Source organism: Oenanthe melanoleuca, chromosome 20 (genome assembly GCF_029582105.1).
Source record: "Oenanthe melanoleuca isolate GR-GAL-2019-014 chromosome 20, OMel1.0, whole genome shotgun sequence".
In the NCBI taxonomy this organism is placed as follows: domain Eukaryota; kingdom Metazoa; phylum Chordata; class Aves; order Passeriformes; family Muscicapidae; genus Oenanthe; species Oenanthe melanoleuca.
Window position 1 is genome coordinate 8173011 of NC_079353.1, and position 16149 is coordinate 8189159.

The window sequence follows — 16149 nt, forward strand, 5'->3', positions numbered from 1 at the left end:
GTTTAATGGCTGCCTCTGCTTCTAATAATTTTCCTTTGTAGTTTGGTGCTCATCATACATGCACGTAGTTTCTCTGTGGCTGTTTGGCATGGCAAGGTTGGTTGGGCCCTGGAGGAAGCCACAGAGCTGCTCTTCTGGTGTGAGCTCTGCCCACTGTAATTACAGGCACTCTCTGCTCCTCCTGCCCTCTCCCTCATTCTGTGTAACAGCTTATCTAAAAACATGTCCTGCCAGTTTGTCCCAAGAGTAGATTCCAGACTGCTCTGGACTTTCAGTGGACTGTAATGAGGAGTAAGGGGTGTCAGGAGAAGGGATGATCTCTTATTTTTTACCTCTACATTTTGCCTTGTGTCTTTTTTTCAGTTCTGTTTTCTGTTTTGTTTCCACTTTAATATAAAGATTGCTGAGAACCAAAAAGGTGAATTAATTGCCTGCAGTTTAAATATATTTTTAAAAGGGAATGTAAAGGGGTTTTTTTTAATAGTTTCTTGTGTATTTTTTTCTATAAAAATCTGTGATTATATCTGGATTCTTCAGACTCTGAGATATGCTCAACTGTCAGACAAAAATGCCCATGTCCATAACTCCTGACAGCTCTCTTTTGGCTTATTAATTCTGCTTTAAACTTTTTGTAAGTCATACAGCAAATATAACTCTTGAGGCTTGGCAGAGTTGTTTGCACACCACGATTGCCCCACGTGCTGCTCTGAGGGTGACCTGGCAGCTCCTATACCTGGTCAGTCCTTACCTGTCTCAGCAGCCCTGGAGAGGCTGCAGGAACAGGGGATCCTTAAAGGTGGGCTTCAGGGGAGACCTGGAAATGCTGGGATTGGGAAGGCACAGAAGAGGTTTCTGTCTGCACACACTGACAGGAGTGGGGTCAGGGCTGCCCCTGAGTGAGCACGGGGAAGGTTTGAAGACAAATGTGTCCCTTGTCCTCAGTGACTCGCTGGGCTGGCACTATTGCACAGCCTCCCTGTGCTTTGTGGTGCCTGGGACTCATTGCATGCATAGGAATTAAGTTATGTGTTCTCCACTCTGTGACAGGCCTGTGCCCACAGGCTATACAATACTGCTATGGACCCCAAACATCATTTTTCCCAGCCTTCCCAGGCTTTTTTCCTCCCCATTTATGGAACTCTAGGTGTCACAAATACAGAACGGTGAACAATGGAGGAAATGTTCCACTCTTCTAGGTTAGTGGCTTGTGAAATGAAGAAAAAAAACCTTTTCCTCCGTCTTGTGATTTCTTGTGCTACCCCCATGGAATAAATCATTACAAAACAATACAGTTGAGAATGATTTTTATTTATTGCTGACAGTTAGAATGTGGTCAAAAGGAGATTGTATTAATTATATGAGGGAAAAGTCAAAACTGGAAGCTTAACAGAATGAGATTTGAAAATTGTGAAACTATTTCTACTAAGAAGGGGTTTTATTTTTTTCTTCTGTCGTTGTGGGAGGGAAGAGAAATACAATTAGAGACTAAATAATTAAGCACCATGAAAGCAGACTTGATTCTATTACAATGTAAGAGGTCACCAATCTTTGTGCAAAGTTTCTTTCTGTCACCACTCTTCCTATACAGAGGAGAGTGTCTTGCTGTGTTTATGCTGAAATGGAAGGTTGATTCCATCACATTATGCAGGTGCTACTGCAATTGTTACAAATCCCTTAACATGTGAAAATTTGTCACAAGAGAAGTCTACTTGCAGCTGTAAGGGCCCAGCCCTCCGAGGTGTGAACTCAAAATAAATTTTTGATCTCTCCCTCGGTGCCAGTCGTGCCAAACTGAAAATAAAAAGAATAGAAAAAGAAAAAAAAAATAATTTAGTTCAGGCTTGCATTGTATTTTATGAGATTACCAAGAAACAGAACTGCAGTTGCTTGAGACCCAGACGTGGGTTTTGAAAATTACTTAGGGTTTGAGGCTTTGTGTAGACTAAGAAATGAGAAAGGACAGTACCATATTCCTTTATGCTAAAATGGAACTATGGAAAAGAGAGGTGCAATGTCACAGCTCCATCTTAGGGCTGGATGCGAATTTGGATAGGCAGCACAAACTCAGAATAGAAAAAATCTGATGTCAAAAGTCAGTGCTCTGTCCAACACTTGCTTGGTTCACATCCATTTTGGCAATAATGATTTTTTTAATGGCCATGTGCTTTGGTTTATATCTCCTTTTGGCCTAAATTGGCTTAGTCTTTTACTGGAATAATGTTTTCCTTGTTTTTATGGATTATTAAATCCAAATAGTTCCACAGCCCCAGCAAGTCAGGCTGTTTTACAATAGAAGAAGCTTTAGGAAATACAAATTATTACTCAAAGTAGCTTTAGGAAATACAAACTATTACTCAACACTGAGCTGATCCATAAAGCAGCTGAGTCTGGAGGAAAAGAAAATTTAAAAAAAGAGCAATTTGCTCTTATGTCTTGAAAAGGCAAGTTTTTTCCTGCTTTAAAGGAGAACAGAGCAACTTTTTGTTTGACTGAGCCAAGGGGAGTGTCTGACTTGTTTGCTGTAGTCTAATTATCTTTGTAGTATTTGTACAAGGTACTGAATATGAAAATAAGAACAGAAAGCCAAACTGTAGAAAAAGCTGCAGAGAGACACAAGAAATTGACACGTGCATTTGCTTCTGCAGGAAAAAAGAATGTTAGCAGGTTTGAGTTGTTAAAAAAGTTCTATGTGGAAAAAACACCACATGATTAAGGAATCATATACCTATATACATTTGGTGACATTTTTGCTTTCAGAAATTGAAAATAGAAAAAAGATGAGTCTAGTGTGGGTTTTTTTTTCTTCTTTCTGTTTGAAAAATTAACAGAAGTTAGCCGAGCTGCTGGTCATGTTGGGAGCAGTGGGTGATTTCTGCAGTTTGCACTTACTTTATCTTGACCTGCTGGTTCATCAGAGTCACCAGCAGCACGCAGCGGCTCACGGGCTCGGGGAGGGGGTTGGCATAGGAGATCTCCAGAGACACAGCTTTGTTCACCACAACCCTCCGGGGCAGCTGGAGGACAAAACACATTTCTGATCACCTGCTGGTTTATGCTTTCCTGGAGTCAGAACTCAGTAGAGCTGCACTGGTATTTAGCTGACAAACATCAGCTTTCCTGCTGTTTGAAGCTGGATGTGGCTTAGCTCAATAGGGCTGTCCAGCTGTCTGCAAAGTTTTGTGCATCGTTTCTGTGAAATAGAGCCCTGGCTACACAGACATGTCCCATGAAACCTGTCTGATCTTTTGGTTGCTGAGTGGTTTTTTTTTCTTTTTTGGCATATCATTGATTAGGATTAAAGTGCTGAAACAATATGAGCTGGCTCTAGCACTGGTTAGAATTAAGGGTTTAAATCTGTATTTTGGCAAAGTTCTTTAAGGACAATAAAAGCATTTGCCAATACATGGGATGAAAATGAGGACTGCGGAACATAAGGCAGTGGCTTGTGACTGGGCAAAAAACGTAATGGAGCTGTTCTGAAAAACGGGGGAGATTCAGGCCCAGGTTCAGAACTGGCCTCTCACATCCCTGCATTCTCAATTCAAGCAGGCAGAATTTTGGAACAACATCTGAAATGGCAGCCTAAAAGTAATGCATTTATCCCTAGATTCTCATCTTATTGTTCACCTTAATGATGATGTTTGTGTCCTCTAAAATGATTGTCTTCTCCACCAGCAGCTTCAGCCCATTGGTGCGCATGACTTCACACAAAGCAGTGACTTGGATCCTTTTGTCAGTAGTCAGATATCTTCCATAATGAGTATAAGGGATCTTTACCCGGATGTGCTTCCCTAGAATTCAGACATATATTTAGGAACCATTACATTTTCAAAGCTAGCTAAAGAGAAAGAGTTATAGTGAGGGGTTTTATTAATTACTGAAGAGAAAAAAGATGGCAGTGGAGTTTGTTTATATTTCCTTCTTGTGAGACAGATTGTGTATTTCCCTCTTCTGGTGATCCTTGCCTACTTTGACTCATTTGACTCTTACAGTTTTGAATAGAGAATTTTGACCTGAAGCTGAGGGAGTCTGCTCATCTGCATTTCACTGGATTCCTGACCCTTTACATTTCGTATGATTAGAGGTATAACCATTTTAATCTATTCCCTCCTTATATGCTCTTTATTTTACCTCAGTCGAGAAGAAAGTTTGGGTCAAGTTTCACAGAGATCCTTTTCAAGTGACCTGGTCAGCTCTCACTGTAGTCCTACAACTTTCTGTGTATGGGAAAAATGTTTATCTTTGCAGCCCCTGGGGATGAAAAAGATCTCTATAATAATTTCAATAGTCTTGACTCTTCAAAAGAGAGATAGAGTTTCACTGTAAACTTTTTCCTTTTGATCCAAGTTGATTTCTTGTCATGTGTTGCCCGTTGAGTGCCAGAAGGCACACATCAGACTTTTTTACTTGTTAAGATTAAGATGTGTTTCTAAATAATAATCACCACACACACACATGCACATATATATACATATAGAAACCATGACACACACACACATAGTGCTGCTTCTGGAGTTATAGTGTAAGTGTAGCCTAGGTGGAATGAGTAGATGCACTACAAAGCTGACATAGGTATGCTACTGATGCTTCTTCCTTCCAGTCGCCTTCCTGAGGCTAGCAACAGAGCTGTATTGGCTCCTTAGGGACTTTAAAATTACCTTGTTTAGGGCCAAGCTCCACAGAAGTGGCTGCCTTCAGGATCTCTGCCACTGCTCTCCTTGTGTACAGGATGGTGGAGGCACTCATGTCCACCCTCACGCTCTTGCGGTCAGAGGAGAGGTTGTTGAGGACCAGGACTAGGTTAATGTCTTTGCCAAAAACCGGAGGTTCAGCCAGCTTGAATTTCCCAGCGATCCCAGGGTTTCTCATTGTCTCTGCAGATCTTCCCCCGGGAGAGTCTGTGTGTCCTTCTGTGACACTTATCCCCAGTATCTTAGCCAAGGCCTTTTTATAGACTCGTCTTTCCTCAGAAGATCCTGGTGGAAGCAGAGAACCGACTAAAATTCTACTTTTGTTGCAAACGCACTTCCTCTGCGTAAAGGTTTTCAGACCAATACAGGGTATCAGCATCATTCAGAAATATGCAATACCTAAAAGCTCCCTGTATCTTCGTTAAGCCTCTGTTCAGGTTTTTCACAGGAGATATACTGTTACAAGGTGAATACATAACTAAAATGAAATATGATGCATTTGTATTTGTCTAGACATGAGATTTCTTTTTCTCTGGTCAGAACATGCAATAGAGTGTTAAGTGATACTCTGCTGATCTGATGACAGCCAACCTCTATATTAAATATGGTTGCACTAAAACACTGAGGAGTGAAACCCTGAGGGTTTGTCTGCCTTGGGTAGTAAAATGTATTTTATAGCTCTGTTTTGTGTATGCATTAAATTTTACACTTCTGTGGAAGGGACTAAATTATATTTTGTATTGTCCCTTAATGAGGAAGCTATGGAATGCTAAAACCCAGAAATATAACACTCACTGTATTAGGAAAGTAATGTGAGCACACTGGCAGAAATATTTTCTGAAGGTAAGGGAGAGATGTTTAAACTAAGCAGGTTACCCATTGTAGTTTCCCAGCACCAAGGATTCAGTAGGCAACAACAGGAGATCATTTGTGCTAATTCCTCTACCTTCAGGATATTTGTAGTTAGCAGTAACATCCACCCGGCCATTGCTGCCCACAGCTTTGGTGCTGATAGACCTGCCAATGATTTCAGTATCACAATAAACTCTTTTCTTAGTTCCATCATTGTAAACAATCCATCTGTTGCAGTCGGCATTCACCTCTGAGTACACAAACAAAGTGTCGTAATCCAGGTCGACTTCACCTTCTTTGATGGCTAAGACAGAGGCAGGGCCACACTGAAAAATTCCTAAAATGGGGAAGAAACCAAAAAATAAAGGGTAAACTTTATTAGTTGTGCTCAGTTTGGAGAAGGACTCTTAAGTCAGGCTGAGAACTTAGGCTGTTACCTCTGCTCTGTTCTTGTGGAGTTGCATCTAAAACCTGCCACCCATTGTATGGTCTTCCCAGGTCTGGGCGAATGAACCAGCTTTCATTCCAGACATGATAATCCCTGGAGACAAAAAGCAATGTCTAAAAAGCATGATAACATAGAGTCATGCAAACTTCCAATTGGAGAGGAGTAGTGGACTTTTAAAAAAAATATTCTGAACTCTAAACTGAGACACAACCTCCTAAGTGACAGTACCTCTGTACAGATTTACTGCCTGCTTTTGAGTATAGACCTCAGGGCAGGGAGGGAGAAAATCATGAAGTATGTTGTTTGTTTGTTTTCCAAATGGATGTCTGCAATATTAATTTAGATGGTTGTATTACATTTTGCCCACTCAGTTGCTAGTGTTCATGTTTTTAACTCTCCTAGATCCTCTCTATTGTTGTTGGTGAGATGGAAGAAATAATATTTACCATGTGGAATCCTTGCTGATATTGAGACTCCTTCCAGAGCTGTCATAGTACTTATCAATACTCAGGTTTCTATCCACATCATGAGCAGAGTTAAAATTTGAAACCAAACGAGTTGGAATTCCCAGGCACCTCAAAACTGAAATATATTTTATTAAAAAAAAAAAAAAAAAAAAAAAAAAAAAAAAAAAAAAAGAGCAAGAAATGCAACACAGCTTTAATTTAATGATTACAAATATCTTAAGAACAAGGTGTCTAAGTATTTTGTGATTCTTCAGTGTTAGTGGTCTTGTGGTCTTCACAGCACTGTTCCTATTGCAGAAATCATTGGTTTGTAGTTTTGATAAAACCAGAGGTCCCAGATGCCTCCATTTCACCCCAGTCCTCTCTCCTGACAGCTTACCTGTACACATCACACCTGCAAAAACCCAGCACTGGCCGTACTGAACAGGTCTGTAGTTGTCCTGACGCCACTTCTTGAGGATGACCACGCTGCCATCCCATCTGGATGGGTTCTCATGTGAGTGGAAACTTCCCTGCCACTTTCCCAGGAGAACTCCATTGTCGTTATCATTCCCATTGATCTAAAAAGAGGCCGGGGGCAGAATGCACAAAATGAATTGTCTGCCATGCACTGTCTAGCTCCTTCTATTGCTTAGGGTGCAGGTGGCTGAGTCTGTGTGGTGCTTTCTGCTCACTCATGTGGGGTTGGGGTTAAGTTGTCCTTTTCTTACCATAGAGCTGATTACTCGGCCCACGTATTTAGGGTCTCCTCTCCGGGACACATCCATGGCGGGGTCCTGGCGGTAGTACAGGCTCAGATCAAGCATGGTGAGACAGATGTTTAGGAGGTCTTGAAACTGTGATCAGATAAGATGCATTTTGAGAAAAATGGATGGTTTCACAAACAGAACTAAAGGAGATTTTACTGTAGTTCCTCCTTTCTGAGATATCCCAGCCCAAAGGTGATAGGGACAGTGGGGCACACTGTGAGCAAACCACAAGTAAGGCGACCCAGGTTTGTGCAGTTATTATATAAACAGCAAACAATGATAAGACAAATGCTGTTGGAGACAGAATGAGAGGCCAAACAAATTCCTTGTGACTTACCTGTCCATAATACCACCCTCTTGCTTCAATGTACCTTGCATTACCCACAAAGATTATTCCATTTTCATTTAGAACATATTCTTGCCTCTCGTTTTCATTGGACATGTAGACATCATCACCTGAAAGCCAAGCAGGGCAGGCTTAAAGCTGAGAATACCAACAGCCTTTCAGAAACATTTTATTCCTGGCTTAGCAAGGAGAAAACTTCTATTTGCAAAATAGAATTGTTATTCTATCTAGAATAGCTCCATGAACAGATGCAGTTCAGTGGTAATGTCTGTTATTACTTATGGCCAGGGAAGGTGTGGGAGGGTGAAAGAAGGATCCATATTATATTAGTTAACCTTTTCCCCTGCTTTTAGTGCAGCCTTGTGTTTTATCTAAATGACTCGTCTGACACTGTGTTTTGTGAGGAAGATAGACAACAGTCCAGGCTAGCTCACCACATTTTTCTGTCTCCTCAGGGTGGTTTGAAGTGGAACAGATATTTTAAAAGAACTGCATATATGACATTTTTCTCTCTTATCCAGATGTGTTTATTTTATTTTAAGATTTCTAAATAAAGACCTTTGCTTGCCTGATCCAAAGTCCTATCAGGAATGTTATTAGCATAACCTGCTCAGCCATTCACTTGGAGTTCATTGTTCTTCATTGTTTTTCCAAGTTTATGGCACAGTATTTATGAAAGCATTGGTTTCCCACAGAGGTTTAGGTTGTTTTGGTCACTGTTTAGGTAGCAATATCTGCTTAGCTCTGCTTTTAATTCCATAATGTTTAAAGATTATTTTCTGAAAGGTTCAGGATTTCAGGAAATACATACAAAAAGATCAGCTTTTCTATTTTATTTAATCGACTTCTTTACCTTCCTATAGGAACTTCCCATCCTTCCCTTCCTGCAAATAAAAAGATTTCAGTTTTTTAAAATTGTATCATGTGATATAAATCTATTTTTGTGGTTCACACAAAACCACACTTTTTGTTTGTCTAAACTTTTTAAAAATAATATCATCATTGTTGATTCTTAAGGTTTTGGGGTGACATGGAGACCTATGTGCATTCCAGGAACTGCACTTCAAGGTCTAGACCAGTTGGAAAAAGCGGGAGGAGCACTAAGAATGCTCAGCATTCCTGAAAATCTGAAGTATGAATTAACTCGGAATTATTTAAGGTAGGAAGAAAATGGGGGCAAGGAATGGGGTAAGCATTGTAATCAATTCCAGAAATTCTTGTGAAGAGGATGGGGCAGGGGGAAATAAAATCTATTCCTGGTATCTATCATACATAGGATGAGAAATTATATAGTGAAGTCAACGCAAGAAAAATTTGTTTAATTAATAGGATAAAGATCTAATAGAAAGGCTTGTGTTTTATTGGAGGGAATTGCTGGGGGAGGTTCTGGAGCTTCCCTAATGGCTGGTCATTAAGAAGGAATTCAAGACCTCTCAGGAATTACTTAAGTGCTGAACTGAACCTGCTTTAGAGCCCTGGTGTGGGACTAGATGACTTTCTAAGATCCTTCCAGCCCTGTCAGCTTATTATTCTGAGCAATCTAAATGTCCTTGTATAATCACTTGAAGAACATTTTTTTTTTTCCCCAAGGTTTATATGCTCTCAATAAACGTTTATAGCTTGCTAAACTAGATTTTTTTTTTTTATTTTTTTTTTTTGGCCCAGAAGATTTTTTAATGTGTTCATTTATTCTAGTAACTCTTCACTGAACAAGGTTTAATTCTTGTCATCTCATCCAATGGCATTAACATTTAAATCTGACTAACTGTTTTCTCTTATACAGCTTAAGATTGCATTTTCCTTTTTCAGGGCCATTTCACTTTGGTTCTTCTTCTTTGATTAATAAAGGCTTTTACATTCTTTGTGATTTCCAGGTGATAAGTCTGTCACTGAAATCATTGTTATTTCTCCCCAGAGGTGTGGTCTTTTATTTCCTGTCATTATTTCTTATTTCTTCTCACCTTCGCCACTCTGTAAGGTCAGTCAGTTATTTCTGTGTGTTGTCCCAGCCCATCTGGGCATGGACAATGCTGTTTAAAGTCAGCATGTCAAAGTCAGTGATGAACTATTTGATCTGAGTGTTTTTTCAGATGGCACTTAAGGATCCACTCTCTAGTAGCTTTTCTCCAATCCAGTATTTTTTCTTTCATCTCTAGTCTTGACTGTTTTCTTATAATTAGTTCTTTATTGATATTACAGTTAATGAATTATTTTCTGTATTCCTCAGCTTAAGGACTAATCTCCTACTTGGAACCACCTCTACAGACCAGATGTGCCATTTATCCTTTGCCAAGAAAATAAATTTCCCATTTCCCTTCTGCTATGACACTTACAATAGTGGTAACATACCCTCAAACTGAATCTGTTCCTGTTTTTCAGGATCAGGGAGGTGTTGCACTCTGCAGAACTTATTCAGCAGCATCCTTCATCCAGCATTAAGGATACTCCCTTTTATCTGTCAGTAGCCATTGCATCTGGTAAATCTGCAGAACTCTTCCTCAAAATCATTAGTTTAAAATTGTAATGGGCACAGCTTAATTTTTCTGTTTGCATCTGAGAAGAGTTTGGTCTCTTGAGTGCCATTGCCACGCTGATGTTCCAGTTCAGGAGCTGTCAAATATTGCTGTCCCTGCTCTGTGGTTTCCATCAATTACAAGTTACACACAAATTATTTTTCAGGGGTTTCTGGAGAGGCTTTTTCCCTCAGGACTGCACAGAGATGGTCTGAGTTTCCTGAACATATTTGTGTAATTATTCCTGTCTTCCAGAACTTGCTGAGCTAATTAGCAGCTTTTTTCATCTTGCCTATTGACGCATTTCTTAGTGGCTCTTGACTAACATATGGTCATGGAAAAAAATAGTGGATGGTTGTGGCTACTTTTCTTTTATAAGCTGTTTACTCACCGGGATGGCTAAGAGTTCTCTTAATACTAGACTGTCATATTTTCAGCCTAATCTTGGTTTCTAGACTATTGCATAGTTGCAAAATATGAGGTTAGAAATTTGCAGCCTCAGCATGTTGCAGAAGAAATGCAGAGATGAAAAGCTGGAGCAACAAGAGATGTCCATTTTGACCCCAAAATAAAGAACACGAGCATTGGACAGGAGCCAGCAGTGTGTGCTTGTAGCCCAGAACACCAACCACACCCTGGGCTGCACCAACAGAGGTGCAGCAGGTTGAGGGAGGGGATTCTCCCCCTTCGTTCTGCCTTTGTGAGACACCACCTGGAGCACTGCATCCAGTGCTGGGGTTCTCAGAACAAGGAAGATGTGGACCTGTTAGAGCCTCCAGAGGTCTGGAGCCCTCTGCTCTGGAGCCAGGCTGGGAGAGCTGGGGGTGTTCAGCCTGAGGAAGGGAATGCTCCAGGGAAATCCCATTGCAGCCTTCCAGTGCCTAAAGAGGCTTATAAATCAGAGGGAGAGCAACACTTTACATGGGCTGAGAGTGATAGGACAAGAGGGAGCCGTTATAACCTAAAAAGGGAGAGATTCAGATTAGCTGTTAGGAAGAAATTCCTTACCAGAGGGGAGTGATGCACTGGAAGAGTTTGCCCAGAGAAGCCCTTGCCTACAGAAAAAGTGACATGCTCAGTTCTGAACAGTCTGTGATATAACCCCATTTTGTTGGGGTACAAAGGGGGTGGGGTGGTAGCAGCAGCTTTTTAATGTAGTGAAACCAGATCTCTGAGCACAGAGATGAGATTGCAGCCTCTGGTGACCCAAAGAGAGACAGAGGGAGGGAGCAGCTCTGTGCGGGCAGCAAAGCAGCAAGGCCAGCTGTGTTCAAGAGCAAAGGCATTGGACCTACCTGGGCACCAAGGGTTGAAGAGTAACACAAACTGGCCCAGGTATCTGGAGAAGATCTTGTTCCCTGAGGTGACCCGGAGGGTGAGGTTGTATCTCCCAATGACAGCATTGGCTGGGCTGGATATTGTGAAGTTCACGGCTGCAGAGTCACTGGGTCCTTGGGCAGCACTCCAGCCACTGCCCCCCGCCTCAGAGAGGTTAAATACTGCCCTTGTGCGATGAGATTCCGAGGGGGATGGCCCTGCCAGAAAGAAGAAGTCACTGGTTTCCATTCCAGAGTGTGGTCTCACACTTGAAATTGAGTGTATTGGGGTGTGGGAAGCACTAAAAATGCAGGCAGGAAAATCACATCTCTAAATAGAATAAGCAGAGAAGTACAAGGAATAAAGATTATAGCTCTCTGAGAACATGGCTTGATCTATGGGAGTGTTACCTATTTCAGTGACAAATCCCAGGCTCTCCCCATTCTGCCTCGGTCTGTTGAAGTATAGGGTGATGTTGAAGGCTTGGCCTCGCCTCACAGTCAGCTCAGTGTTGGCATATCTGTCAGTGTGGTGGTTGGCTGCATTCACTGATGGCTGCCAGCTGATGTGTGTTGGGGTCAGATCTATAAAACACAAGAAAAGTCATGAAGAAGCAACTGGCATGAGCTCATTTGCTGTTTCGTGGCATGGTGAGGTTACTAAGGGCAATTACCTTTTGTGGGAGGAAGTGCAACTACAAAGCAGATGCCCCATTAAATTAAGTCTATTGGTCAATAATGGAAATCTTTCCTTGGGTTTTATTAAGGAGCCCTCATACAAAGTACTTATGTACTTCCTATGCAGGGTTAGATGCTCTTTTACCACTGGACTTAAATTTACAGGGCAAATTGGTGTCATTTCATAATCAGCACCAAAGAAAGTGTCCTGTAGCCCCTCTGTGTTTCCAATATACACACTTTTAGGATTTCAGGAATGGCAATTAGGACTTTTCCTGCTTAGATCCTGATGCCATCAGGCCTAGATGCAAGGAAAAATGCATAGTGAGAGATCATCTGTCTTATATGGATGAACAAGAGGTATTTGAGGACATGTTGAAGCTTTTGAAAGTCAATCCATCTGTCTGAATATAGCTCTGTTCAAAATGACAACTGGGCCACTGGAGTTCCTGTTCTAGTCAGCAGTAACTTTATGTCATAGAAGAATTCTTGCAGTATACTTGGAGTTCTCTGATATTGTATCCTCCTGCACATATGCAGTTATTATGGTTTGTGGTTTAAACCCCACAAAGTTGTTCCTGACACTTCAAATGCTGAACTGCCTTTTTTGGCAAGCAAATATATATATGATATTCCTTGCAAGGTTGTTTTCCCTTCCCCATTTTGTTGCCATGCTCAAACCTGAGCAGTTATGCTGTCTTTGGGAATGCTGAGAAGAATCTTCTGTGTTTTTATCTGCCCTGGGACACTCTACATAAATACACCTGGAGCACTGTGTTTTAAGTTTTGTCAAATGCTCAGGGCAAGTATCTTGGTGAAGGCTCTTCTAAGTCATTTTTATTAAGGTCAGTGTCATAAATGCAATGAGGTTAGGGATGGGGGAGTGGGGACAGGATGGGGACACAGGACCACCATCATTTTAAAAGGAAATCAATCCAAAATAATAATAACAAAAAAAAAAAAAAAAAAAAAAAAAAAAAAAAAAAAAAAAAAAGTATGGAAAAGATGGATTAATGCCTATGCAATATTATGCAAGCTTCTAGGTCTATACTATAGAGCTTATCAGTGAAATGCTTAGTCAGATTTGAAACAATATAGCTGCATATTAAACCACAATTTACATCTAATCCTTGAAGAAGAGATAAAAGTAAAACTAATTTATGCAAAAAAAAGTGTTATAACTAAATTCAAGAAAGCAATTTTTTCTGGTAGTTTAAGACCACAAAGGGGTAATGTGAGAAAATATTGATGGGCTGAAAAGGAGAATTTTTAGCATGAATATATGGGCAACAGCAAACTGCAGTTAGCTGCTTATCCTGCACAGCTGATTTGTAAATGTATTTTCCAGCATTAAATGAGAAAGAACCGTGTTTTGCAATTGCCCATCTCAATAATAATCTTCATTTTAAACTTGAAAAAAGCAGAGATACTGTCATTACTGTTTTCCTTTGGCAGGGTTTTAATGTATCTTTGAATTCCCATCTATAGGTTTCATGCTCACAGCTCCATTAGAATGGATTACACAAATTTTGTTAGTACCAAGAATAACACATCTCTAACAAAGCTTTTTAAAAATTATGCCTTTTGAAGTAATGAAAATTTCTTTTCTCCTCCCTGTCCCAATATCCTCTGTTTAGCTCAAAAATTATTCTGAAACAAGTCTTAATAATAACAACATTAAAACTTTGAAAATGAAGTGCAAGAACAAATTGCAATATAAAATTACCTTCAGATAAGAAATCTGAGCAGATACCTACAGGGCATGAATCCTGAGGAAACAGCCCTGAGTAAATACCTGCTGAAGGGAAGCAAATGACTTGCAGAACTCACCTGCCATTCCCTCAGCTTATGAGAATTGCATACAGCTCCTACTTTGTTCTTCAAGGATGTCCAAGTCACATCAATCATAAAAAGAACAAACCCAGCAATCTTTTCGTGCTGTCAGCTGAAATTTGAGAGAAGGGAGAGGTACTTAGCAGTTGTTATTAATACCTGTAAAGTTGTCAAACGAATTAACTGGTTCCTATAATATATGTCTGTCTAATGCCAGAGTTCCTACTCAACGTGGGTGTAATTATGGGAGGAGATACCAAAATTATTTACTCAGAGGAAATGCATGCTCTTGAATCCCAAGACAAGAAGAACTTCCTACAAAGATAATAGGTGTGCCATGAATAAGTTATCTTTAAGGATGAGGAAATGGGGAGCGTGGTGGGACGTAAAAGCTGTCTGAAGGAAAAAGGAGCATTTCCTGATGACTTAACTTCCACATTGGTTAATATCACTTCTGGGTTTGTCCAATACCTGTGGGTTGGTTTCAGAAAGGTTTTTTTTTTTGGCCTAATATTATCTCTAATACCCTCTGACAAATAAAATTATAAGCTTCCACTAGTAACAAGTATCTGTTTACCTGTTAAGTTAGCTCTATATATTAATATTTCTCCAAAGTTTTATTTCAAAAAAACTCACAAACTAATAACCTTGAGTACTTTTTTTCAGCACAATCTTTAAGCCTGTCTATTTTAATAACCTTACTATATTTCTTTTTGGGTTTAGGAATATATTTATTTTTTGTTTTGTACCATCACTTTGTAAAAGCGCACAAGTAATAAAATGATGTAGTTTTGAAGAGAGAATTGTCTGCTTAAGATTCTGCAGCCCCACTGGTCATGTTTTAGCAGTCAGTAAAGACTTAAAAATAAATTAGTCTGAATTTTAAGTTACAGAGAAAGAAAGACCAACTGAAATAGCAGAAGTTAATTACCAGCAGCTCCTCCTAAGGTTGATTTTACAAGACAGGCTTCTTTGTACCTTTTTGAGAAAATTTGTTTTCTATTACAAAGACTAAGAGTACTTACTAACATGACAGTCATGCTAGCCCTATCCCAAAGACGAACACCAAAGCTTTTCCCACTAGCAGTACCTCTGGCACAGAACATCTCCACTTACATTATAATTCAGTGGTTCTTCCTTCCCTTGGAAGTCTCCAGGATGTTCAGGCTGCCAAGGCTTGTTCCGGGAATCACCTCAAATGGGTTTGATTGCTGTCCAGAGCTACTTCAGTTGGTCTTTTGCTCTTTTCCTTAATTCATATTCCTTGGAAACCATAAGAGCCACAAGCCTCTGATGTTCCCCGGTCTCCACACACAGCCCTAGTGACAAACCGCATCGACCAGTTCTTGAGTTCAGGCGTTCAGTACCTACAGTGATTGCCTCAGATGTTACACATTGCTCCCACTGGCATTTGACTGTTTCCTTTCTTCTTCCTTGCTGCTCACATACCTAATTAAGTCTCAGAACACTTTTTCTGTCTTGGCTGCAACCACCTCCTTTGCTGTGCAAGGCACGCCCACAGTGGTGCTCACCAGAGCCTCTCTCAGCCTGGCCTACATCCCAAACTGGCACCTGCCAGTCTCACCTTCACCACAGCAAAGCACCAGCAGCTGCTGTTGCAATCCCTTTGGAATGCAGCAGTCATGACTCCTAAGTGACTAATGGTGTTTTCCTAGCTCAATTCCACCCACCCATCGTCCAAAATGGTTCAAAATACTTCGTTCCTCTTATTTTCCCTTGTATCAGAGTCTTGGAATTGCAGTTCAATTTGCTAACTTTCAGAGAAAAACTTTCAGGTTTCATTTATCTCCTTAATAATTTTGTCTACTGTTCATATTCCCCAGAGTAACTAAATCCACCTTACATTTGTCTTGTTACTACTTTTTACTAGAAAGAGGAAAGCAGTATAAATTCTACAAAAAAAACCCTCATTGCAGAATCTCTTCTGTAAGTCTGTACTGGAGTTGCCTTTTACTTAGACCCATTTACTTCATGTGCAGGTAGTGTTGCTGGGGAAGGTCCGATTTAAAGGATTCTGTCATTTCTTCTCCTGCAATTCACTTGACTTTAGCATAGTTTGGGTGTTTCATACACACAAGAGATGTAAAAAGAAATCATTAAGTGTATATTACATTCCAAACTCAAGGCTGTGCTTGAGCTAAACTTCCACTATGGTTTACTGTAGCCCAGAGGAGGCCACCAAGATGATCAGAGGGATGGAGCTTCTCTCCTGTGAGGAAATCCTTGGGAATTTGG

The 16149-nt window shown here is 40.4% G+C and overlaps 1 protein-coding gene across 1 annotated transcript; it reads right to left on the bottom strand.

Moving 5' to 3' along the window:
• Positions 1-1288: 1288 nt before the first annotated feature.
• On the bottom strand, positions 1289-15398 carry LOC130261316 (protein-glutamine gamma-glutamyltransferase 6-like). The gene is made up of 14 exons (XM_056507408.1): positions 15010-15398; positions 13891-14005; positions 11794-11967; positions 11362-11601; positions 7545-7663; positions 7169-7294; positions 6838-7018; positions 6438-6573; positions 5981-6084; positions 5638-5880; positions 4659-4976; positions 3628-3791; positions 2890-3014; positions 1289-1791 (listed from the first exon to the last, which is right to left on the bottom strand). The coding sequence occupies exons 2-14, from the start codon at positions 13895-13897 to the stop codon at positions 1641-1643; spliced, it is 2088 nt and encodes a 695-aa protein (XP_056363383.1). The 5' UTR covers positions 13898-14005; positions 15010-15398; the 3' UTR covers positions 1289-1640.
• Between the last annotated feature and the right edge of the window lie 751 nt (positions 15399-16149).

What these genes read in the sequence shown, in the direction of transcription:
- LOC130261316 (XM_056507408.1), bottom strand. An exon ending in GCCGAGTAATCAGCTCTATG is followed by an intron (nt 7,019 to 7,168) that starts GTAAGAAAAGGA and finishes GCCTCTTTTTAG; the next exon opens with ATCAATGGGAATGATAACGA. An exon ending in GGAGCTTGGCCCTAAACAAG is followed by an intron (nt 3,792 to 4,658) that starts GTAATTTTAAAG and finishes TCTGAATTCTAG; the next exon opens with GGAAGCACATCCGGGTAAAG.